The sequence below is a fragment of the Podarcis raffonei genome, chromosome 9 (genome assembly GCF_027172205.1).
Source record: "Podarcis raffonei isolate rPodRaf1 chromosome 9, rPodRaf1.pri, whole genome shotgun sequence".
NCBI lineage: Eukaryota > Metazoa > Chordata > Lepidosauria > Squamata > Lacertidae > Podarcis > Podarcis raffonei.
In genome coordinates this window covers 52,956,480-52,981,334 of record NC_070610.1, presented here as the reverse complement: position 1 = coordinate 52,981,334, position 24,855 = coordinate 52,956,480, and the positions used below count along the sequence as shown (strand labels likewise).

Genomic DNA, 24,855 nt, shown 5'->3' with positions numbered 1-24,855 from the left:
ATTTCTGGGTTTTTACTGAGCCCTTTTCATTTACAGAGGTAAAATATAAATTATTTATGGACATTTGGTTGCTTTATACTGCTAAAATCCCTTGAAAAACATACAACTTGAACTTGAACCTTAGCCTGAGGAACTGGCTGAGCCACGAAAAGCTTCACATTTCAAAGTTACATCTTTAAGCGCTAGATTAACCACAGTGGAAAGTATCCAACAAAATGCTTCCATTTTGTTGGAAGGATGCTTGTGCAATAGAACTTCTCTTCCCTCTCCTTTCCCTCTGCCCACGCCCACTCCCCTCAAACTCCAGAAGGCTGTAGGAATCCCAGAACCAATTTCAAGGGCGCCTGGGCAGAGGAGAGGGAGGGGAACTTCATTTCACAGCCCAAAGTCCTAGAGCTAGCAGAAGCAATTCATTGGATACCACCCAATATTCTGTTATGCCTTACTATAATGTGGAATTGCTTGAAAACTCCCCATTTCCCCTCTCATGCTGTTGTTTTAGCCACATTTCCTACAAGAAACTCTTACTCACCGGGCTTGGAATGGAATCAGGATCTAGTTTCTTCTGCTGTGGTCCAGCCAATTGTGCTGGACCTGATTGGAGCCCCCCTGGATAAGACAACTGTGCACCTGCCATTGGAGGACCAAAATTTCCTGGAAAAGTAATAAAATAAAATAAAACAATCAGCCAAATTAAAGTTTTGGGGGGAGGGTGTTGTTTAATATATCCTGCCAGAAGCCTTACTTCCTAAGTGATACTTGTCCAAGTTCTATTTATTGAAGGAGTCTTTTGCTGGCTAGTTCAACACTGCCAGTTTGAAATTTCTACTCCAACCAAGGCCTGTGCATTGTCTTCTTTATATAAATGGAGTACACATATGAACACGGGCCCAGCAGGAGAGTTTCAGGGGGCCAGATGTAAAAGAGAGAGGGGACGCTGCTTTCACACCTAACACTTTCCACCATTACTGTGTTGAGAATACTTGTTAACTGACCTTGTTGAAGCTCACAGGCAATTGTTGATGCAGCAGTGAGATTAGAGTTGGATGTCAAACTGGACGCACTGCTCTGGATTTTTTTTAAGGACAAACTTAATTCCAACCTATAAATACACAACCCTATTGTGCTGTATTACATTTTCATATTATCTTTCCTCCAAGGAACTCACGGTGGCCCACATGGTTCACCACGGCCCAAGACATCTTCACAATAACCCTCTGAGGTAGGGTTTGGCTGCAAAATTATAGCAGAGCAGGGATTTGAACCTGAGGTCACCTTGGTCTCAGTCTGACACTCAGCCACTACATTAGCTCTCATTGCTATTTTGATATTGTGGATGCTGGATTCTTTGTGTGTACTATTTAGCATAACATATGCAGCCTATTAGCCTTGGGCAGTATTATGCCCCAAGCAGGAGCATTTCGGCTGGTCAGAGCCTTGCTTTCTCTTCACACTTCTTCCTGTTTCTTTCTAGGCATTATGTTGTAAAGGAAGAAAGAAAAAGGTGCATATGTTCGTATTGGATTCATTTGCTATTTATGCCCAAGCAGTTGTGTGCTATCAGCTTTTAGCTTCTACTTCAAACCTGCCCTGGTTAACTATTGGAATAAGCCGCAAGACACAAAAGAACAAACAGGTGTTTGTTATTAATCAAGGCCACATTTACGTGGCAGAGAAAAATCTCCCTATACAGGGATGCCTCGTTCTTTCACAATGATCAAGAAATAGAACTAGCAATACACAGAGAGCTTTGAAAACTTGGCAAGCGATTTTGGTCTAGGATTCCTGCAATGTTCCAAAGTGGTTCAAGGTATAACACTGCCATAGTAACCCCGCAAGCCACATGGGCAACCTACATGTTACACACAGTTCAATGTAATTTGACCCTAACTTTTCTGTCTTAAAAGGAAAGAAAAAAGCCATCACTGGAGAATAGAATTAGGAGTGGAGAAAGAACAGAGGGAGGGACTACTTAAAGTGTGTTCCTGCTTGCAATTTTCCCCTCAAAAATGTTCCTCTCCAATTTGCTCCACAGACGTGTGGGGTCAAAAAAGCTGCCTTCAGAAGGTGAAGTTTGGAATTTAATGTTGAAGTGCAGGAAAACTGCACTTAGGGCACTTCTAGGCTGCTCACCACTCATCCTTTCTTCAGTTCCTAATCCAACTGAAGCAACACTTTGGGCACTTCCAGATACCCTGATTGATGAGCATTCATTCTGATTTGCTTGCAGGGAGGTTAGACGACACTACATCAAAGCAAGCACAGTCTCACACTTTCCACTGTTTTGCCCCCATCTCTTTCTTTCTTGCAAAAGTCTGATCTTCTGAGGAATTGGGTTTTTTGCACAAGAACTCCAACCGTGCAACCTGAATTTGCCAGTATGCAATTGAATCCCACCTGGAAATAGTGGAAAATCATGCTTCTAGTTCCTTCTCTCTCCACTCCCATCCCTCTGGATTCAAAGCAGATGTTGCAACCTGGCAGTCTTATGTAAACTAGGTAGCTGCACTTACCATACTGGGGAGGAAACCCAGGGCCTGTGGGTTGGCCTGTGAGCTGTGGTGGCAAATTGGTGTTCGGTGGGTTTGAGCCAGGGATCCCCTCCTGTCTGGCCATAGAAGGTGGAGCGCAGTGACTGGTCAAATTATTTGCTGGTGAAGAAATCTGAGGACCAGACGACAAGGCCATTTGATGTGGTCGAGGTGGTGGAGCTTGCAAAGGTGGTGGAAGGCCGGAAGGCATGCAAGGAGGTGTGTTTGGGGCGTTACCAGGACCTGAACAAGAGTATCACCATTATGAATTCATTTGAAAAACCCTTTAGAATAATAATCACAGTGGAATGCAGGTATGCCTTAAGACACCTGCTGTTGTAGATCTTTACATTCATTTTAAAAGGAATTAAATAATATAAATGATATTCATATCAAACCAATTGCTCTTCTCTAAAATCTTAAAATTGAAACATAATTATAGAAATAACTTTGAATATTAGAAATATTAACTTTAAATATTCACTGCAATACTTTCACAACTGAATCTGTTCTATACGAAAAACAAGTCTTCATTTGGGTGCTTAAATCTTACGAGAGCAATGGATTGTGAAGGCTGCAAACGTATCAAGCATCTATTTTACTGCCAGTACAAAGTATATTGTAAACTGTTTGGCATTTTGTTAAAATAGTTTAAGGAGGAGTCCCCCCCCCTTTAAAACAGGAACAGTTTATTATTGGGACCAATTTATTTGCTGCATCCTATATATGTCATATATATATATATATATATATATATATATATATATATATATATCCTATATATGTCCACCTGAATACTTCAGCCTGTGGAACTGGCACTGTTATGGGTGCCACACAATAAACATTATAATACATATTGTAAGAAATCCATATTTTAGGTAACCTCTGGTTTGAGGTGTATTTATATGAATCTTTGACCTGCCAAGGCATCAAATTTGGCCCATGAGGTCATTATTTTAAAACTACATTCACCTGCAAATCAACTCACATCATTTCTATGTGGGGCGATGTCAGCTGATCGGTGGGGCGGGATATGAGTATGGCAGCTCCCCTGCTGGGAACTAGTCCATGCAGGATTTAACCGCCACTCAGCAGCTGATATCCTGCTAAGTTTTCCTGTGTGTGGCAGTTCACTTCCTGCTCAATTTGGCCATGCACACATGTTCCATTGCTGGGGACAAAGGGCAGTGCAGGGTTGTTTGAAAGTCCCTATTGCTTTGTGCTGCATTTTGAAGACCCAACAGTCAGGGTTTCAAAGTGCAGCATCACCTGACATCAAATGACTGACAGGTGACGGGGAAAATAAGGATCTGGCCACTAGCCAGGAAAAGTTCCCTACCCCTCTTCCAAGAGACTATGTTGGAAAATATACTTGAAAAAGGAAACATCTTTTCCGGCTGAAACATACAGAAAGTTTACAAATGCTGAACTCTCCAGTTATTATTATTTTAGTAAAACAGCCAATCTACAAAGTTTTTTTAAAAAATAATAATACATTTTTTAAAGAGCTGCCAGTTTAAAAGCATAAACATGATGTTCAAAGTCATGATCCTTTTATATCCCAGTACTATGGTTAACATGCTAAAACCTGGAGAACTCCAACAAGATTTAGAACAGTCCCATTAGAATTTAATCTTTCTTATCAAAATCTTCCAGTAGATTTAGACCTCTTGAACTTGTGAGCATTTGTTTTCTCTGGAACCAACCCAAACTAAAATAAAAATGCATGTGATCTCTCAGAAGCTTTTATGGAAGACTATGTAGTCCTTACCATAATTATTTATTTGCATGTTGCCAAGTTGATTGGCCAGCTGTGCAGAAGAAGGGGGTGGACTGTTTGGATAGGAGGACGGGGATGGATGGCTGTACGGGGGGAAGGAAGGTGCAGAAGGTGGAAACCTGAAGAGAAAAAGAAGTGTTACCAAAAAAACACCAAACAGCTGACAATGTAATATCCACTCCACAAACAACTCCTAGAATTCAAAGTCTAAACAACATGGTTTGTAAACCTATGGAAGAAAACCCAGGCAAGCCTCAGGATCACAGGATACTCCTCCTTTCCCTCTACTGTACTTCTCCAGAGCAGCCACAAGGAGTTCAGAAATGTTTACCGTATTTTTCGCTCTATAACACGCACCCAACCATAACATGCACATAGTTTTTAGAGGAGGAAAATCCGTAGGCATGCCACCCATAGGCATTCCCTCCATAACACGCACAGACATTTCCCCTTACTTTCTAGGAGGAAAAAAGTGAGTGTTATGGTGCAAAAAATACGGTACTTCACTCCTTCACTATCCAGTTTTGTGTTTTCCAGACCAGACAAAATGCATAATTAATTATGGTATATTTTCATTTGTAATTATTATTATTATTAAATCACCTTACACACACACACACTTGAATTTGTTCAGAGATAGAAAACAACACCAACTCAAAAATGATTAACATGCAGACAAACCTAAGCACTAGGGCTTGCATTAATAACCTGTGATTTTGATAAAATGTAGCATTACTAATTCTTGCCCGGCACATTCAGATGGTAGGGTAGAAGAAACAAAGAGAACTGAAATAGGACTAAACCTCATCTTATGGCTCATGGACCTTCTGCTTTGATCTTTTAAAATCAGGCATGGAGGTCAAAGGCTATTCTCTGCCCATAGAATACACTCCATATTGTAACTGCACTACACATATGGATCAAATTAGGCTCTGGACTCTAATCTAAATAACTGCTTGATCCAGGAAGAAAGAGTCGGGCTTTTCCCCTTGATTAATCTGATTTATACAGACGTTTCTTAATAAGCATTCCAGTGAACAGCACTTAAAAGTAGTGCTTTATTTGTTTGAAAGGAAGCACTAAGTTCTATCCATAGAGTATGTCACCTACACAAATGTTTAAGGAATGAGAGGACTCTACAGGATGCGCGGTAATGAAGTTAGTATTTGAGTGCAAAGGACTGTGGCCTCATCAACAGCACAAACCAAACTGGCAATAGACCTTAGTGCTCCAGGAATGGGATGCTTTTGCTACACACACACATATCTGGGAGTAAATCTAATGGAACTCAGTGGCACTTCTGAGTAGAAATGTACAATAGTTATTATTTATAATTTATTTTCTCCAAGGAGCTCAAGGAGACATACATAGTTCTTTCCCGCCCCCCATCACATTTAATCCCCACAACAACCCTGTGAGGCAATCGAAACAAAATAAAAAAATTCCTTCCAGTAGCACCTTAGAGACCAACTAAGTTTGTTATTGGTATGAGCTTTCATATGCATGCACACTTCTTCAGATACCATGCATGCACACGAAAGCTCATACCAATAACAAACTTAGTTGGTCTCTAAGGTGCTACTGGAAGGAATTTTTTTATTTTGTTTCGACTATGGCAGACCAACACGGCTACCTACCTGTATCTAGAACCTGTGAGGTAGGTTAGGCTGAAAGGCAGTGACTGGCCCAGGGTCACCCAGTGAGCTTCATGGCTGAGTATGGATTTGAATCCTGGTACCCCAGATCCTAATCCTAGTCTGACACTAACCACTGCACCAAACTGGCTTTGGCTTGCCATGTGCCCCTTCAGCATATATCTGGGAATGTAGGATATGGTTATAGTCTAGCCCTGTGCAGGCATCCTACTTCTGTGTTTCATGTGAAGAGGGAGAGCAATGATGCACATGATAGCTCCACTGCCACATCACCGATAACCATTATCATCCATCTGTTGGAGGAACAGCTTCTGCAATGGGAGCCTTTTCTACTCATGTACATTCCACATGCAATGGCAAAACCTACATGTTACAGGGAACCTATGTGAATAGGAAATACTCCCCAATGCAGAAGTTATCCCTCCAACTCATGGAAAGCAATCAGAATGAAGATGAAAGCTGGAGCTAGAGCTGTCTAATTGCTCTCTCCACACATCTTACAGGCGTAAGATGCCCAAATAGAGACAGAGACTATTCTGTACACCATATACTGTATTTGATGGGAAGAAATAATTGAGATAAGTGCTAGCCACTACCTGAGTTCTGCTAATGGAGCCAGAATATTATTTTACTCATTTTTGGTATGGATTAGTGCTATGACAAAAAAGCTGTGGACAAGTTTAAAACTGCTTTCAATGGTATGTGTAGTAGATATTTGAGCAGATAAACAGAAATTCTAAGCATAAACACATTTATTGTTTTGTTTAAAAAAAAAATCACCTCTGTGATTGTTGTGCTGTAGCGCTGGGCCCATTCTGGATATTGGTTTGGTTAAACTGGTGAGCACTAGGAGATGGTGAACCAATGGGAGCAGCAGACCCGAAAGGCACATTAGGTTTCAACATAGCTAAAGTAAAACACAGGCATGAACATAGTGGATAACAATAGAAAATCACTGAATAAATGAGGTACACATTACCAACAGCTAAAGCAAAATAAGTATGGAATTTATTTATGGACCTCAGAAAAAGGAAGTCTAAACTGCTCAGGAAGTTATATTATGCTCTAGTATTTACTGTAAATTCTAGATAGCAGATCACTCACAGAATATGCACAGTCTACATAATACCAAGACCAAGCATCTTTCATTGCTCATGGTCTTCCCATTGTAATACCTGATTAAACCAGGAGCTTTTCTTTTCACTAATAGTGCAAAATAAATATAAACAAGTACAGTGGTACCTTGGTTGTCGAATGGCTTGGCTCCCAAACAAATCAGCTCCCGAACACCACAAACCTGAAAGTGAGCATTCTGGCTTGTGAACGTTTTTCGGAAGCTGAACGTCTGATGCGGCTTCAACAGCTTCCAATTGAGTGCAGGAATCTCCTGCAGCCAATTGGAAGCTGTGCCTTGGTTTTCGAATGGTTCCAGGAATCGAACAGACTCCTGGAATGGATTAAGTTAGACAACCAAGGTAGCACTGAACAGTAATGTAATAATATGGATAATGACATGCACTAGTCTAGTGGAGACATCAACCTCTATATGGCCAATGCCTTGATGTTACTTTACCTGACTGAGATGCAGAAGATGAGTTTACATCACCATAGTGTCCGTACATATGTGAAGAAGCAGGTTGCCCCAAACCAGCAGAGAATCCCCCCATTCCTGGCTGGGGCTGAGAATATGGAGGTGTTGCAACATATCCTTGCTGATTCATTTTAGCAGTGATTTATTTCTGATGGAAAACCTGTCATAAAAATTAGAAGAAGTCAAGTAATAAAATCAGCAATACTTCACTGATACATAGTGCAGGTAAAGCACAGAATGAGCTTTATGACCCAAAAGCAGTGTTACAAGGCAAGAGGATAGCATCCTACTTATTAGCTCTCTTGCATAATGGCTACCAGATTATGGACAAAACGCACAGACGTTCTCTTGTAGCAAAGGCACTGAAACAAACACTTTTTTAAAAAAAATCAGCTAGAATATGTGGATAACATTAATCACAGACTGAACCACTGTTACTTGTTGCAAAAACAACTAGGTTTTGCCACCAGTGGTTGTCTGGTAGGACGGCCCAATTTCTTGATTTGTGGTACAATGTAGGAAAAAATAGGTATGACTACGGATGATTCCAAACATATTTTGACAACCCATATGGTTTTGACACGATAATATTGTATTTAGCACCTGAAAATATTTTACAGATGACTTTCCAGACAGATCCAACCATTGGGTAGAAAGGGCCATTGCCTTTCCAGCTCCATGGAAAATGCAAACAGGAAAGCAGATGCCAGTAGGCAGTGGTGGATGGTGCCCATTGGGGCTGAAAGGGCAAAAGACAAGAGAGCCTAAGAGATGGTGGAGCCAAAACCAATGACAGATGGAGACTCCCCATGACTGGTTGCATGTAAGAAGACAGGTTGGTGGGGCATTGCCCCATCCACACTAATGGGCCACCCTCTACTCGCAGTAGGAACACCAAGCTCCCCCTATTTTGCACTTTTGGGTCTTTCCATTGCACATTCTGAACCAAAAGCTATCCTTGTCACCTGTATTATACCAGGGAATGACAGAATTCAAAATCTAGTGATTGACCTTGCCAGGAGCACTTTATAAAGTGGGTCCAGCCCTGCTTACATTTTGTTGGAATTTGCAACACATGTGCATGGGCACACACTGCAGCGCTCACTGATTTTTCTAAACATTTGCTCTAAAATGAGGCCAGTTTCCATAGTCACTGAGCACACAGTAGCCCTGATATTCCTCACTCAGGTCATTTTTCCTGCCTATGGCACTTTTATTTGCACACTGCTGTCTTTTCAAACAGTTGCCACCACAAGATGCAAAAGGCATGATCCCATCCATGGCAGTTGCTTCACACAACTAAGTGGTCATCGGTAGGTAACCATCACACACACAAAGACAGAGTTCAAGAGCCACACACCAACAGTCATGAGATCTGGCCCATAACTGGGAACTGTGGCAGCCAAAACTTATTATGTATACTGAGTATACCACAAACTAGTCTCCAACTCCCAGTCAAAACACAAAAAAACCAACCATATCAGGAGTTATATAGTTCTGCAAGTGTAATCCAGACATGTTTTTCCAGTTGTGTAACTCAGGCAGTAACTCCTTGAGGGCTGCAATGGTTTGCCCCTTTACTTTATTTATTGCATTTATTTCCCACCTTTTCTCCCACGAGCCCAAGGCGGTGTACACACACTTCCCATCTCCATTTTATCTTCTCAGCAACCCTGTGAGGCAGGCTAGGCTGAGAGTGTGTGACGGACCCAAATTCATCAAGTGGGTTTCATGTCTGAGTGAGGATTTGAACCCTGGTCTCCCAAGTCCTAGTCCAGCACTCTAACCACTACTCACACTGGCTCTCAGTTAAGCCCCACTGAGCATGACAAGGCTTGCTTTTGACCGCATACACGATGCCTATAAAGCACATTTGAAGCACATTCGTTCCTTCAAAAGATTCTGGGCGCTGAAGTTCATCCCTCACAGAGCTACAGTTCCTGGCAACACTTAACAAACAATGCTAACAAACAATTATATGAGGGAAAGAAGGTGCTTTAAAGGTATGGTGTGTATACAGCATATTGAGTAAATGCATATGGGGTCATGCTGGGTGACTCAGTAAACATGACAGAGTACATTACAATGGTGGTTACAGTGACAGAAGGCAGTAATGATGACAAATGTGACCTAATGGTTCAAGCCTATGCAAGTTTACTCAGAAGCAAGTCCCACAGATTTCAATGAGGCTAACTCAAGTACAGAAGAACTGCAGCCAAAGAAATCACCTGCCCAATAACATCTCCTACTTATGTTTTAGCTCTTCAGAGCGAAACTAGAAGTACAGAGGGGAAATTCCATATAAAAAAGTAAGTATGATGACGTGGCATTAGAAAAAACTGTACCAGGGTTGCAATTACCACTTTCAGTCCCTATAACTACAGCCATTATCTACTTCCAACTAATCTGTACATTAGCCAAGATAAAAATTAAGGTAGCAAAGATCACACAGGCCTAGCTACCATATTCAATTCCCATTTGGCGGGAATGAGTGTCTCTCTGTGTGTGAAATCAACATGGGCTTATTCGGGGTGCACACAGCTTATAACAATTCAATGTGCTGAAAGAGTATATCAACTTTTTTGGAGGAAATATTACCTATATTATATATATATGCAGAAACACCACTAGTACAAAGTGTTAGGGTGAAACTACATTAAAAAATGCTTTATATCTGCTCTGCTTTTTTAAAAACAAACTCTTCTGTGGTTAGTGTGTGTGTATATATGCTTATGCTGCTAACTTTCAGGTGTGCATAAGGAAAGGTATCAACAAATCTTTACCAAATTCAATGGAGATAGCTCACTGAAGATTAATATAGGACGCACGGCGAGAGTGTTAATTTATCAATGTTATCATTCTGGATTATGAATGATAATGTGGAGGTCTGGTCTGCAATGTACACTACTTTCCCCCCTGGTTGAAATATTTGTTTTGTTTTGTCAATACTGAATGTTTCTATTAACTGAACAAATTCCAGTTTAAAAAATTCCCAAGCCTCTCAAGTTTCATGCATATAAAATTGCAAATCCTTTCTTGGAATCTTTTTAATCTACAATATTTAGAAAATGAAATAGGAAAGAAAGCACATAGGCACATCAGGTTTCTCCCAGTGCCAAGGTGTTTCCCCTCCTGGTTAGACTGAAACGTGGCAATCTAAGCCCTGGTCACTTCAGCAAGTTTAGTTAGCAGCCAGCATTAAAGCACCTACGCTACATTTTCATTGTCAATATAAAGAATGAAGTTCAGGGCAACTGTTGTAGGACTTGGTAATGCTATTAGCTTTGATAGTATCTAAAGGAAACAACTTCCTGCACAGTTCAGTAGGAGGGAAAGACAGTGTGCCACGTCAGACTTCCTATGCACAACTAAATAGACTCTAAACTCTTAGAAATACAAACATAGTACTGCTGACTTAGTGGCCTATATCCACTTCCAAACACATTACAGATAACATAGGTGGTTTAATAAACCACACCCTTTCCCCCAAAACAAATACGATACAAAGTACAAGTAAAACCCTATTTTGCAAAGTACATCAGATTTCAGTACGATTAACCCATTCCTCATAATCAGAAAGGGCACACAAAACAGTACTAAAACCAAATACTGGGTTTTGGCCACTCGAGATAGGAACCTTAGGAAGCTGCCTTATGTGGAGTAGGCCATTGGCTTAGTAATGTCTACACTGACTGGCAGTGGCTCTCCAAGGGTTTCAGACGGGGGGCATTCCCTACCCTAACTGGAGGTGGCAGAGCTTGAACTTGGGACCTTCTGTATGCAAAGCAGATGCTCCACCATCGAGTTACTGCCCTTCCCCAAAGAGACAGAAGTTCCCTCTTCCAAGGTGTCCAAAAACATGTGTCACAAACTCTTTCTGCAGCTATATACTGTAATTTGCTGGGCCAACCGAAAGTACTCTTTGCCATTTCATCTACCTCCAGGATATGTCTAAAGTTATTAGGGATTCTAGTCCTACCAGTGCGGTCATATGATTGGACTCAGGCAGACTTCCCAAAGTCATGCTGAAAGAGGTGATTGACTGCAAATCATAGAAATAACTAGAATCATAGAATCATAGAGTTGGAAGAGACCACAAGGGCCATCGAGTCCAACCCCCTGCCAAGCAGGAAACACCATCAGAGCACTCCTGACATATGGTTGTCAAGCCTCTGCTTAAAGACCTCCAAAGAAGGAGACTCCATCACACTCCTTGGCAGCAAATTCCACTGTCGAACAGCTCTTACTGTCAGGAAGTTCTTCCTAATGTTTAGGTGGAATCTTCTTTCTTGTAGTTTGGATCCATTGCTCCGTGTCCGCTTCTCTGGAGCAGCAGAAAACAACCTTTCTCCCTCCTCTATGTGACATCCTTTTATATATTTGAACATGGCTATCATATCACCCCTTAACCTCCTCTTCTCCAGGCTAAACATGCCCAGCTCCCTTAGCCGTTCCTCATAAGGCATCGTTTCCAGGCCTTTGACCATTTTGGTTGCCCTCCTCTGGACACGTTCCAGTTTGTCAGTGTCCTTCTTGAACTGTGGTGCCCAGAACTGGACACAGTACTCCAGGTGAGGTCTGACCAGAGCAGAATACAGTGGCACTATTACTTCCCTTGATCTAGATGCTATACTCCTATTGATGCAGCCCAGAATTGCATTGGCTTTTTTAGCTGCCGCGTCACACTGTTGGCTCATGTCAAGTTTGTGGTCAACCAAGACTCCTAGATCCTTTTCACATGTAGTGCTCTCAAGCCAGGTGTCACCCATCTTGTATTTGTGCCTCTCATTTTTTTTGCCCAAGTGCAATACTTTACATTTCTCCCTGTTAAAATTCATCTTGTTTGTTTTGGCCCAGTTCTCTAATCTGTCAAGGTCGTTTTGAAGTGTGATCCTGTCCTCTGGGGTGTTAGCCACCCCTCCCAGTTTGGTGTCATCTGCAAATTTGATCAGGATGCCCTTGAGTTCATCATCCAAGTCGTTGATAAAGATGTTGAATAAGACCGGGCCCAAGACAGAACCCTGTGGCACCCCACTAGTCACTCTTCTCCAGGATGAAGAGGAACTAGTCACGCTTAGGCCAGGTTTAGATATCACAGCTAAATCACCTTGTGATCTGGCCCATACCTAGAGCTTGGATACTTCCATCTTCCTCTCCTTGTGCACCCCAGTTCCCTCACCTACTCATTTTCTTCTACATCCAAATCAAGCAAAATATGGTTACTGCCGAAAACAGATGACCACAAAACTGTTTTAGAAACCCAGTTCAAGCCATGGTTTTGTGGCAATTCTGGTATTGTGGTAAACTATAGCTTGCAGTAACTACTTTGGCTGATTTGGACATCACAGCAAACTGTAAGTACTGCCAACCAGGAAGTGAAGGATAGAGTGGAGCTTTGTGAGTCCAAGACATGGCCCAGGTGACAGATCTTTGGTTTAGCAGTGATGTCTGACCCATGTCATGATTTTCCACAAAAACACTAGGAAGAGCCTTCATTCATAAGCATATCACACATGTAGTATAGGCTGGAATGGTGAGCAAGGAGGAAGGAAGATCTAAAAATCAACAAAAATGATTAAATCAGGTTAAATCAACAAACCACTTGGCCATGAAGCTCACTGGGTGACCTTGGGCCAGTCACCATCTCTTAGTCTAGCCTCCCTCACAGGGTTGTTGTGAGGATGAAATGGAAAGGAGGAGAACCATGTGACCACCTTGACATCCTTGAAAAATTAAGGTGGCAAATAAATGTAATAAGGAATAATAAAAAATAATAAATGCTACAACTGTTTGGGATAGCTCCGTAGGTAGAACATGAGACTCTTTATCTCAGGGTTGTGGGTTCAAGTCCCATGTTGAGCAAAAGATTCTTGCATTGCCTGGGGTTGGACTAGATGACCCTTGTGGTCCCTTCCAACTCTATGATTCTCCTCTTCTTCTTATGCCAGAAGAAATAATCCAAAGGCTATACTAGAAGTAAATCAGAAGGAGATTGTTGGGGGCAGTGGCAGTTTCTGAAATTAACATCAGTTTCCAATGATCAACAAGTGAGATGTTTTGTGGCTGTGTTGTATTCTACAATGATTGGCGCATGGTGAAGGTGAAGCAGTTGTGCAATCTCTTTCCAGAGCCCCCAGTATTTAAGATGCTTACCAAAAGACTACACAAGCCATCATAAAGAGTGTCAGTGGGCAACCCAAGATTTAAAAAAGGAAGGGAAGAAGCATGCAACTTTTATGGTGATTAGGCTGATTTGCCCAACCCTGATGTGCATGGCAAGAACAGTATCCCAATATGCCAAGGTGCCAACATCACACTTTTGACTCATCACACACAGAAAATCCTGCGCCCACCTAAACAGCCCAGATGCATTCTGTCAAAATTCAATGCCTATACAATCAACTCTAGAAAAACCACAGAAGCCTTGCAATATTAGGTGCTAGTTAGACAGGTGATGGTGTGTGTATTTTTAAAGAACCTTAGCATTGTTCTAATGGAGGCAACTTTCTAAAAAAAAAAAAAAAAGTTAAACACATTTAAAACTGTCCGTAACGATACAGCAAATCCCTAAACCAAAACCTTCCCGAATCTCAAAGAAGAGCTGAACACTCCTGCAATTTACATCGACTTATGCCAGTCCCTAGAAGACTGGAGGTGCCTCCTTGGTGCTGCTCAGATCCTGCGTCTGGCGACCACCCCCCGCAACTGCACTCAACTTGCTGTGGGAGAAGGATAAACTCTTCCCAGTCCCCTCTCGTGCTGGGACACCCCTCTCCTCCTCCCCATAGAACTCCCCCTATGCCAAATCTACAAAATTCGTGGCTCATCCTGGGATCCTTCCAGCCGTTGTGCTGCTCCTTCTTTTGGGATGCTCCCCTCCCTCCTGCTCCCTGGAGGACAGGAGCTCCACTCACTGAGCAAAACATCCAGGATGCGCCCCCCCCCATTGCATGACGCTCGCCTCTCCCCCCCCCCACCTGGGCACAGGTGGCCCCCTCACCTGGCCAGTCTCCCGCGCTCCCGTCCGCCCTTCTCGCCGCGCGGAGGCTCCGCGGGTCGCGCCGTTCCAAGCGGGTCCAGCAGGCGCTTGTCAGAGGAGGGAGAGCGTGGCAGCCGGCTCCAGGCTCCCGCCTCTCCCGCTCGCTCGTTCTCCCCGCCCGGGAGCGCTCAGTGAACTGCCACGTCTAACAGTGCTCGCGGGAGCGCGCGGCGAGGCCCCAGCTGGCCCGGAGGACAGCGCGCGCCGCCGCCGACAAGCGTCAGAGAAGCAGCGCATCATTGGCGAAAGTGAGAGAAGAGTCGAGCATGCGCGGTGCCTCTGGCGAAGCCTTTTGCCCTGGCGCGCTCTTCCAGTCGTTGCTCCCAAAGAGGAAGGAAGAATTCATGAACGGGGGGAAGGCAGAACTGCTAAAGGGGAGGATCGGGGTTCTTAAGGAAGCGGGGACGGAATGGAAGAATCGCATAAGCTTCATTCATCATCATCAAACCTTTTATTGGCATCACATACAAACATCCATAACATAACAGTACAGAGTTACTGCTTCCCCCGTGGCACAAAACATTTACCAAAAAAACAAAAAAAAGGAGAGGCAGAGCAGACTATTGTCACAGTAAGCTTTATTAGAAAGCTTTCCTTGAGGGACAATACATGCCTGAAGGGTAGCACAGCAGCAGCTATTATTATTGAAACAAAATTAAAAAAAATTCCTTCCAGTAGCACCTTAGAGACCAACTAAGTTTGTTCTGGGTATGAGCTTTCATGTGCATGCACACTTCTTCAGATAGCATGCATGCACACGAAAGCTCATACCACTTACAAACTTAGTTGGTCTCTAAGGTGCTACTGGAAGGAATTTTTTTTATTTTGTTTCAACTACGGCAGACCAACACGGCTACCCACATGCAACTATTATTATTATTATTCCCCACCCATGTGGCTGGGTTGCCCCAGCCAAAAATAAGAGAAGCTCATGGCTTCTCAAAGATTACTGTTGTCACCAATGTCTGCTGTTGTGACTTTTAACAGTGCTTGTTTTGCATGCATTTGTCACTCCACCTATAGAGAAAGTTTGCAGCGTTCAGAACATTTTAGTTCAGAGAAGAGGTGGCATGACAGAAGTTTATAAAATTATGCATGGAGAAAGTGGATAGGGATCACTCTCTAATGCTAGTACTTGTGGGCATCCAATGAAGGTGAATTCTTGGAGGATTCAGAACACAGAAAGAGGAAGTACTTTTTTTACATAGCTTGAACTATGGAACTTGTTCCCACAGGAGGCAGTGATGTCCACCAAGTGGATGGCTTCAAAAGAGGGTTGGACAAATTCATGGAGGGGAGAGCTATGGATGGCTGCTTGCCATGATGGCTATGCTCTGCCAGCCATAGTTGGAGGAAGCAATGCTACTGAATACCAGTTGCTGGGAACCACAGGAGGGAGAGAACTTTCCCCTCAAATCCTGCTTGTTAGCCTCCCATCATGGGGCTGATGGGAGTTGTAGTTCAAAACATCTGGAGGGCAGCAGGCACCTGAAGGCTGGGCTATCTTGTCATGCATCCCCTTTCCTGCACTGGCTAAATAAATAAATAAATATGCAGTTGCTGATTCCTCATCTCTGGAAATACTGTTAACCAGGTGTGTCTGCATCCTGAAGTAAAACATACAGGTTCTTTGATAGGCGAGAAAGAGAGCTAAAGGGAAAGTAGACAATCCATAGTTATTTTACTTAACAAACTTTGCATACTACTTGATTGTAAATAGAACCTATAAACTGTTTTTTAAAAAGCAAACACTTTGTCTGGACTTACCTCAGCCTTAGTTGAGCCATTTTTGAGATGGAGGATTTATACTGGTGTCTCTCTGGCTGAGCCAGGATGGGGAACTTCAGCTCAGGTGGAGATCTGCCTATATCCCCTTCATTCTGTCTGATATCATGTTTGGATTTCTCTCTCTAATCGTAGCAGTATATATTATCACCATCCTCACCACCCCATTATTTGCACGCTGCTTGTCCACAGACAACATATCGTCAAAGCAGCAAACAATTAGAACACACAAAATCAACAATTACAGGAGTAATTTCATAACAACAGCAATACAGTATATAACAAATGTAACAGCAAACAATCCCCAGCCCACAACCTTTCAGTACTATAAACATAGCAACATTACGCCTCCAGGCAGTAGCAAAACAATTGAGCAAAACAAGGTCCTTGATGTTTCTGTTACTGCTGCTTTGCTTGCTACAAATTAGCCAAGAATCAAGTTAATCTGATTAAATACTGTATCTAGGCCTCATCTTCCACAAAGTGTCACAACCCCTTTCACTTTGCCATTCAGGCAGCTGCTGAAGTAATGCTGCAACTCGCAGTCCGTCTCCTACTGAATCTTCTTATGGGGAACCTTTCACCTTCCAGATGTTGTTGAACTACGGCTCCCATCAGCCCTAGTAAGCCTGGCCAGGCCTGATGGGAGTTGTAGTTCATCAACATCTGGAGGGCCAAAGGTTCCCACACCCATTATAAGGTTTCCAAACGCAAGGAGTGGGCAGCTGGAAACAATTTTCCCATCGTGGTATATATTTGATGATATAAATTTATAATCACAGTAATTAAGTTATTTAACAAAAATGTTGAAGATCCTTGAAGGTTAAGCTGAACGCTTGCTTTGCAAAACCATTACAAAATTATGCCATGTAAACAGTGATGTAATAGACACCAATTTCCAACAGGTTCATAGTCTGCTTTGGAAAGCTTTCTATCTGTACAGACAGAATGTTTTAAATTCTCTTCTGGCTATTCCGGATTACATATTTTACTCTTTTCTTCTTTTGTAGCTAAGCACAACTGTCAAGCCGATATGCTAGTTTACGGGAGATAACATAAAAGAAAAGTGACACGGTCTGCTGATAATACCACATCTGTTAAGGTTTTATCCTACAGTTATTCCCAATTGACAACACAGAAGAGGAATGCAAGCTATTTAAGTAATTGCTCTAAGGATTAAAGGTGTGTTCCACAGGTGTTCCACATGTGAAGCTGAATTAGGGGAGTTGTTTCATGTTGTGGGGGGAAGGGGGAGAGATTTTAGTGAGGGAAGGAAAGATGCGTACCGAGGTTCCGAGGCCTGTTCTTTGATAGAAGCAGTTCATTTTAAGAGCATTTTTGTGGTTATGTTTTATACTCCACAATATCCACAGATTTAGGAGGTAAAGTCACATGTGATTTGAAATGCAGGTATGTGGGCAAGACTGCCCCTTAATGCTGCAACTGAGCTAAATTTCAGAAGAACCAGTTTAAAACAGACACACACACAGAGAGAGAGAGAATCATAGAACTGTAGAGTTGGAAGAGACCACGAGGGTCATCTAGTCCAACCCCCTGTAATGCAGGAATCTTTTGCCCAACATGGGACTCAAACCCAGGCCCCTGAGATTAAGAATGTCCTGCTCCACCAACTGAGCTATCCCAGGTCAGGGTAAAAAGGCATTGTTGTTGTTTAGCCATTTAGTCGTGTCCGACTCTTCCTGACCCCATGGCCCAGAGCATGCCAGGCACTCCTGTCTTCCACTGCCTCCTGCAGTTTAGTCAAACTCATGCTGGTAGCTTCAAGAACACTGTCCAACCATCTCGTCCTCTGTCATCCCCTTCTCCTTGTGCCCTCCATCTTTCCCAACATCGGGGTCTTTTCCAGGGAGTCTTCTCTTCTCATGAGGTGGCCAAAGTATTGGAGCCTCAGCTTTAGGATCTGTCTTTCCAGTGAGCACTCAGGGCTGATTTCCTTCAGAATGGAAAGAGGCATATCTTCAACCTATTATTATTTACATTTATTACTTGCCTTCCACCAGCTGGTCCCAGGGTGGCTTATAACCATTTCAAATTAAGAATTAAAAACAGTTAAAACAGATTACAATCACAAAAATAGGGGAAGTCCTCAAAACATACATCTCAGGTTTCAAAGGCCAGGGTAAAGAAGTGAGTCTTCAACATTTGCTAAAAGCGGTATAATTTAAAAGCTAGATGGGGAGGGAATTCCACAACTCATGACAAAAAACTATACAATGAAGGTGTCAGATGCACTTCCATGGTGGTGGGGAATGAACAGTGGCAGAACCACCTTTTTACAGTGTGCCACCAAATGCCCATAAAGTGCATGTGAGAGACAAATATGTGACACTAAGCAGAGAAAAAGCTGGCAAGAAGCAGACACAAGACCTTCTGCCACTTATGACTCCAACCCCAACCCCCAACCCCCCGACTTCTCGCAGCCCAGGGCCAAAGCTACCAAGCAGCACTCTGGAAGGGACAGCAGATTTGGCTTGGGGGGCTTTACCTGCTTCTCTATCTCCTGTTTGCTTGCTCACAGTGGTGATGCATCCTCCTTCACATGGCAGCCACACACACACACACACACACACACACACACACACACACACTGTGTTTGTGTGTGCATTGACCTCTGCTTTTGCACAATCAGAAATTGTCACCAGACTATAATGGGACTCCAGGACAAGGAGTGGCAACCTCTGGGGTCTTTGCATGCCAGGTAGGAATGGATCAGCTGCAGTTTCCAAGCAGCCTTTCTTTTCTCCACTGTGAGGGGCAGCACCGTTTTGTTATAGCTCCCACCCCTCCTGCTCTGACTAGTTAGCCAAGGAGTGTGTGCCTTGAGAGAGTCACAAAAGAGGCCAATTCTTCTTTAATATATCAACCAGAAATCCACTCATGCAATGAGTTAACCAGCTTTCTGGTGCCTCATTCAGCACAGATCCCTGCTCAGATTTTATAAGCCTACATTGCAGGCCAAGACTGCAGCCAAAATTAATTGCAGATACTTGCCTCAAACTTCAGTTTCTCAGAGCACATGACAAGATTTGGAAAACTCAAGTGTGTGGGTAAAGGGCCTGAATCATAATCAAAACAAAAAGCATCACACATTATAAATTTTAAAGAGATTTTGTGATGTGTGTGTTTTTAAAAGCAATTCAGTTTATCTTTGAAGAGTCAGTTTATGACTTTAAACTCTAGAAAGTTGAAACAGTCGTTGAAACAGTCTCTCACAGGATGGATGATTACGACACATAGAATCAGAGAGTTAAAAGACACCCAGAGGATTATCTAGCCAAGAATAGGGAACTTCAAACTTGGGGTTCAAATATGGACCTCCCACCTCCTTTGTCTGGCCCTGTGGGCTCTCCCAGTGGCCTTGCTGCATTTCCTCAGGTGCTTCCACCTGGCTGGAATGTGTCCTTGAACTGTGAAAAGGTAATGCCTCTTGTTTGGGTGCATAAAAATCTCTAGACTTGTGCATGGCTGGCTGTTGGAATATAACACTGTGTACAAAGGTAAGATCTACATCCATTAGTCTCCCCACTTTTTGCTTCTGGCCCTGCCCACAACTAGCATGTACCTCCTGGAAAGTTGCTCATTGGGGAATGAGGCTTTCAGACTGAAAAAAGTTTCCCATTCTGGTATAAAAGGTAAAAAGCACCAGAATTTTGTTTCTTGAGAATCTTAAACTGTGTTTCTTAACTGGTAGAAGAACCTCTTTTCTACCGCACAAGTCACTGAAATACTGTATTTCCTCAGTAATTTGTTTAACATACATTTTGATCTCTGTTTTAGCTTTTACAGTAAGACAGCTGTTGATGCTTTTGCAACAAAGCATTTTCCGATTTATGTACAGTAATGCATAAATCCCAAAAGAATCCGGCAAAGAATGTGGAAAGAGATAAAGATAGCATTAAAAGCAAGATCTTCCAATAAATAAATAAAATAGATAGTCGTATATGGTAACTGGAATTATGGATGCTCAATAAGAAGTAATTCGTAGAGATAGCAAGGCTATGAGAACTACTTTTTAAACCCCTCTTGTGGGACTCACATTCTTAGAATGAATATTTCTCTGCAAGTTGTGTACTTATGTGACAAATGGCCTCACATTTTGATGAAGTGCATGGGTGTGATACACTGATCTTCATGCTGAAACTCAGAAATCCCTGTGTTGGGGTCACTAGGCATGGCTTTAGTAATTTGGAAAAGAAATGGGAGAGTGCTGTTTCGCCTGGAATTGCCATCTTTTAAAACTCACTTTTTATACTAACCAGACAATGGTTTGGATCCAGAATTAATTAATTGCATAGTTCCTTTTTGAAATAAATGAGATTTTAGTCATGACTAATTTTACCCATTGATTTTAATCGGAATTAAAATAAATTAACTTAGTCTGGATGAAAGGCAATGTCATCACTAGTCTAGTCTAGAATTGTCTGTGTTGCCCTCTTATTCCCCCAGTCCCAAGATATAGTTTGTAGCTGCCACCCTCCTCACCAGATAATATGCAATTGTAGGCACAAGCCTGTCCAATGTAAAACGGTGAATTTGTGTTGATGCTTTAAAGCGCTTCTGTGCATTTAATTAGAAGTTTCCTTTCTGGAAGGCATAGCGTTCTCTTTTTCTTATTGCCTCCTCCAGCACTGCTAGCATTACTAATAAGTAACTGCTAAATTTCCCCTTAAGGTTCACATTTTCTTGTTCCTCACAGTGTTAAACTACTGGTTTCATTTCACTTTGCCTTTTTTTCTTATCTTTATAGTAAAACAGCACAATTTCACATTGAATCTTATTTTACATTAGCTACTAAGTATTAACACGTTATGTGTTAATACTCAGTAGTGGCGCCCACCCTGTGGAATGCCCTCCCATCAGATGTCAAGCATATGAGTGATTATATAACCTTTAGGAGACATCTGAAGGCAGCCCTGTGTAGGGAAGCTTTCTAAGGTTTAATGTTTTACTATGTTTTAATATATTGTGTCAACTGCCCAGAATGGCTGGGGAAGCCCAGTCAGATGGGCGGGGTACAAAGAATAAATTATTATTATTATTATTATTATTATTATTATTATTATTATTACTGTAAAATTTCCTCCCTTTGCCTTATTTTTATAGTAAAATGGTACTTTTCCACAAAAAATATAAAAGAGTGAAATGAAATCAGCAATTAACGCACACTCCTCCTGGCAGGAATTGGTTTATAACAGGAAAATTAAGGAACAATTTATCAGTAATAAGGAGCAGTTTATCAGAAAAGCAATGCTTAAGCAGCCATATAGGGCCCCAGTGCACAAGGAAACCCAGAAGCAGCCAAAGCACTCCTTCTCTCACAAATGTAAGCCCTATTTAGACATTGTCATACCTTCCAACATTCCTCAGGATTTTTCTCACTCTCCCCAACTAAACCTCTTTGACCCATCATTGTTTGGTCACACACCCCCCCCGACCACCCGAGCATTTCCTGTCAGGAGGAGGGTGAGTGCCACAAATGAGACACAGCACACATGCTCTACACTGTCCTGAGAAAACCCCTTAACCCTGATTTTCATTTATTTTATTATTTAGTAGATTTACGAAAAAAGAAAACACACACACCAATTAATACATTTTAGAAAGGGGCAAGATTAGACACAGACGCACAAAGCATTTTTTAAAAAATCAAGACTCCTTGCACTCCAATCTCCCTTTCTTCCTACTCGCATCAGCAGCTCATTTTGCTAAAGGACCACTTTGATAAGAGCTGCCATTAACCCTAGTACAGTGGTACCTCGAGTTACGAACGCCTCAGGGTACAAACGCTTCAGGTTACAAACTCCGCAAACCTGGAATAGTTACCTTGAGTTGAGAACTTTGCCCCAGGATGAGAACGGAAATCATGTGCTGGCGGCACAGCAGCAGCAAGAGGCCCCATTAGCGAAAGCGCACCTCTAGTTAAGAACAGTTCCAGGTTAAGAAGGGACCTCTGGAATGAATTAAGTTCATAACTAGAGGTACCACTATACATGGTCAGATAGTCATCCGTGAAATCCTGTTCCTGTAAATGCCATTTCACTACATGCCTTTGTAGGCCCAGTTTCTGTTACAGTCCTAGGTATCCCCTGAGTCTGATACACTTACACAAAAGCATAGGTGTTTACATTTTACAATTGCCTTCAAGACATGAGAATTTTAAAATAATGCATTTGAGTTATTTTTTTCTGTCTGGGCTCTGAGGATTTGTGTGGGTCACCATGGCTTATCATTCAGTGCATGATACTGACTGAGGCGACACGTCCCCTGTCTGTGCTCGTCTTGCCCTTAGATCCCTCCAAACACCCACCAAGGTTACATATTAGCATGACACCTTTGTCTGTGGGATTTCCCGCCCCTCCCTTCTGCTGTGCAATCCCCCTCCCAATTGGTTCATCACCACCTCTTCTGAAACCCTGATGTCACATGCCAAGCAAACCCAATGTTTAAGACCTGCCTGTTTGGAGTGCATTCATCAAGGAGCAAAATGCATTTGGTACCCTTCTTTGGTAGGAGAAAAGCCATTATGGCAACCTTAGATGTTTTCTGGTCAGAAATCCTGTAAAGTCTTTAATGGAGAGAGAAGGACTAAAACCTTCGGAAGACAAGACTGCTGCTTGATCATTGCAATAATCCCATGAATGTGGATAGCATTGTTGCTAATCCATTCTCAGTGGGACATTTCAATATAGTGTATATAAGAGAACAGGGCGGTTGGGGTGAACCCATCTCTTCCCAATATATATACACACTTTGTTTGGATTAGGAGAATACAAAACGTGCTGCAATTGTAACTTAACAAGTCTGGTAACATTTACAAAAGTAAACTCTCTGTCTGGGGGAGATTTACAAGTCCTCGTCTCTGCTGTTTTGATTTAGTTGTCATGGGCAAATGCTCTTGGATTTAAATATAGCCTTTTCTGCCTCATAGTCAAATAGTCCCTTTCGTTTGTGTTTCCTCAACATCATTTTGCTTTGCCATGAAGGTGGGCTGAGCAGAGCCAACTGACGAAAGAGGGGGCTGTTCCCTTGATCCGGGAAAACTCCCTCGCTCTCAGTCAATGACTATGCTACAGAGTTGCAGTGTGCAGGCAGTGTCAGCAGGAGCGAGCTTGCGCCTCTTTCTCTCTCTCCCTTTCTAACACCAAACGGGAAAGCAAGCTTCAAGTTCAGTGAACATCCACAGCATCTAGGATTTCTCTCTCTTTCCCCCCACCTCAAATTACTTCTGCAAATGAATACTGCCTAACCTCCCCAAGGAAAGAAAAATGGGCACTGGGGATTATATCTGCATCACCATGACTGGAGGAGCACCCTGGGGCTTTAGACTTCAAGGTGGCAAGGAAGAAAAGCAGCCTTTGCAGATTGCCAAGGTAGGATGGTGAGAATGTCTTTATCAATCAATGTTTTGTGAAAAGGAAAGGTATCTGCAGGATGTTTTGTTTCCTTGGGAGAGGGGTTAGTATGTCTAGTTGAGAAATCCTGATGAAGGTTTTATTCCGGCTCCAGATTTAGGTTTGGGTTAATGGAATTCTCAAGTGTATTCTTAAGTAGTTGAGTTTAATTTTAAAAAGCTAACATTTCTGAAAGTTTCTTATGTCGATCAAAGTACAAAGGTTTCCTCCTGCCTTGCAGAAAAATACTCAAGTCCTATGAGATGCTGATGGCTTTTAGCTCCTGTTGAACTTGCTGAATGGTGTTGAAAGAACTCTGTGCAGTTAGGACTCTGGGACTTCAACTAGCAAGCCCTCCTTTGATGAGAGATTTGTGACACTTTCCTTCTAGTTTTCTTGGCAAAGGAACAAATGTATGGCTGCGAGAGAGAAAATGTGCTTACCGTTTTGAGGAATCTTGGAAAGCATGTTGATGAAACTGTTGCTTAATATTTATCAGCCTCACACCAGCCTGAATTGCTTTTATGACATGCTGCTTATGTCCTGATGTATATTTAATAATTTGTGGGAGATTTGTGATCTGCATTATGGATCATGTGAGAAGTTACTCTGAAATCTTCTGCATTTTCAGGAGTTTTGTATGGGGGTGGTGGGAATGATGTTTTAGAACTCTTTAAAAAAAAGAATCTGGGAATTAATTAGGGTGCCATTTTATTGTGTTTGGGGAGCAACTTGTGTTTACCATTGAATACGACACTTCTGTGTCCATAATGCTTGAGAGAGTAAGTTTTAGGTTTAATTTTGGATTACTTACTATAAATCAGAACATCTTAACTTGAAGAAATAGGTAGGCTGAGGCAGCCCTATCCTATGCATATTTACTTAGAAGGAAATGACAATGCTATCTAAACTAATTTTGGAGCAAGTTGAGTGAATTCAGTGAGACAAAAATATTGCATGACTTCACTTAGGATCAAGCATTATTTAATTCAATCAAATTTACTTCTGAGTAAACATGCATAAGATTATGTTTCAATAAGAAAGGAAAAGAGAATGAGGAAC

General features: G+C 42.2%; 2 protein-coding genes across 3 annotated transcripts in view; one reads left to right on the top strand and one right to left on the bottom strand.

Moving 5' to 3' along the window:
• Nucleotides 1–14,761, bottom strand: part of SEC24D (SEC24 homolog D, COPII coat complex component) — a 55,511-nt gene extending 40,750 nt beyond the window's left edge. The window contains exons 1-6 of one of the 2 annotated variants that reach the window (XM_053403548.1): nucleotides 14,535–14,761; nucleotides 7,540–7,717; nucleotides 6,747–6,873; nucleotides 4,303–4,430; nucleotides 2,514–2,774; nucleotides 533–654 (exon numbers count right to left, since the gene is read on the bottom strand). In XM_053403548.1, coding sequence (XP_053259523.1) covers nucleotides 533–654; nucleotides 2,514–2,774; nucleotides 4,303–4,430; nucleotides 6,747–6,873; nucleotides 7,540–7,687 — 786 coding nt within the window. In that variant the 5' untranslated portion in view covers nucleotides 7,688–7,717; nucleotides 14,535–14,761. The remainder of the gene's footprint in view (nucleotides 1–532; nucleotides 655–2,513; nucleotides 2,775–4,302; nucleotides 4,431–6,746; nucleotides 6,874–7,539; nucleotides 7,718–14,534) is intronic. The other variant, XM_053403547.1, reaches the window with a different exon arrangement.
• Nucleotides 14,762–23,474: 8,713 nt separating this feature from the next.
• The window catches only part of SYNPO2 (synaptopodin 2), a 100,467-nt gene continuing 99,086 nt past the window's right edge, over nucleotides 23,475–24,855 (top strand). The window contains exon 1 of the mRNA XM_053403546.1: nucleotides 23,475–23,772. Within this exon, the coding sequence (XP_053259521.1) occupies nucleotides 23,668–23,772 (105 nt within the window). The 5' untranslated portion in view covers nucleotides 23,475–23,667. The remainder of the gene's footprint in view (nucleotides 23,773–24,855) is intronic.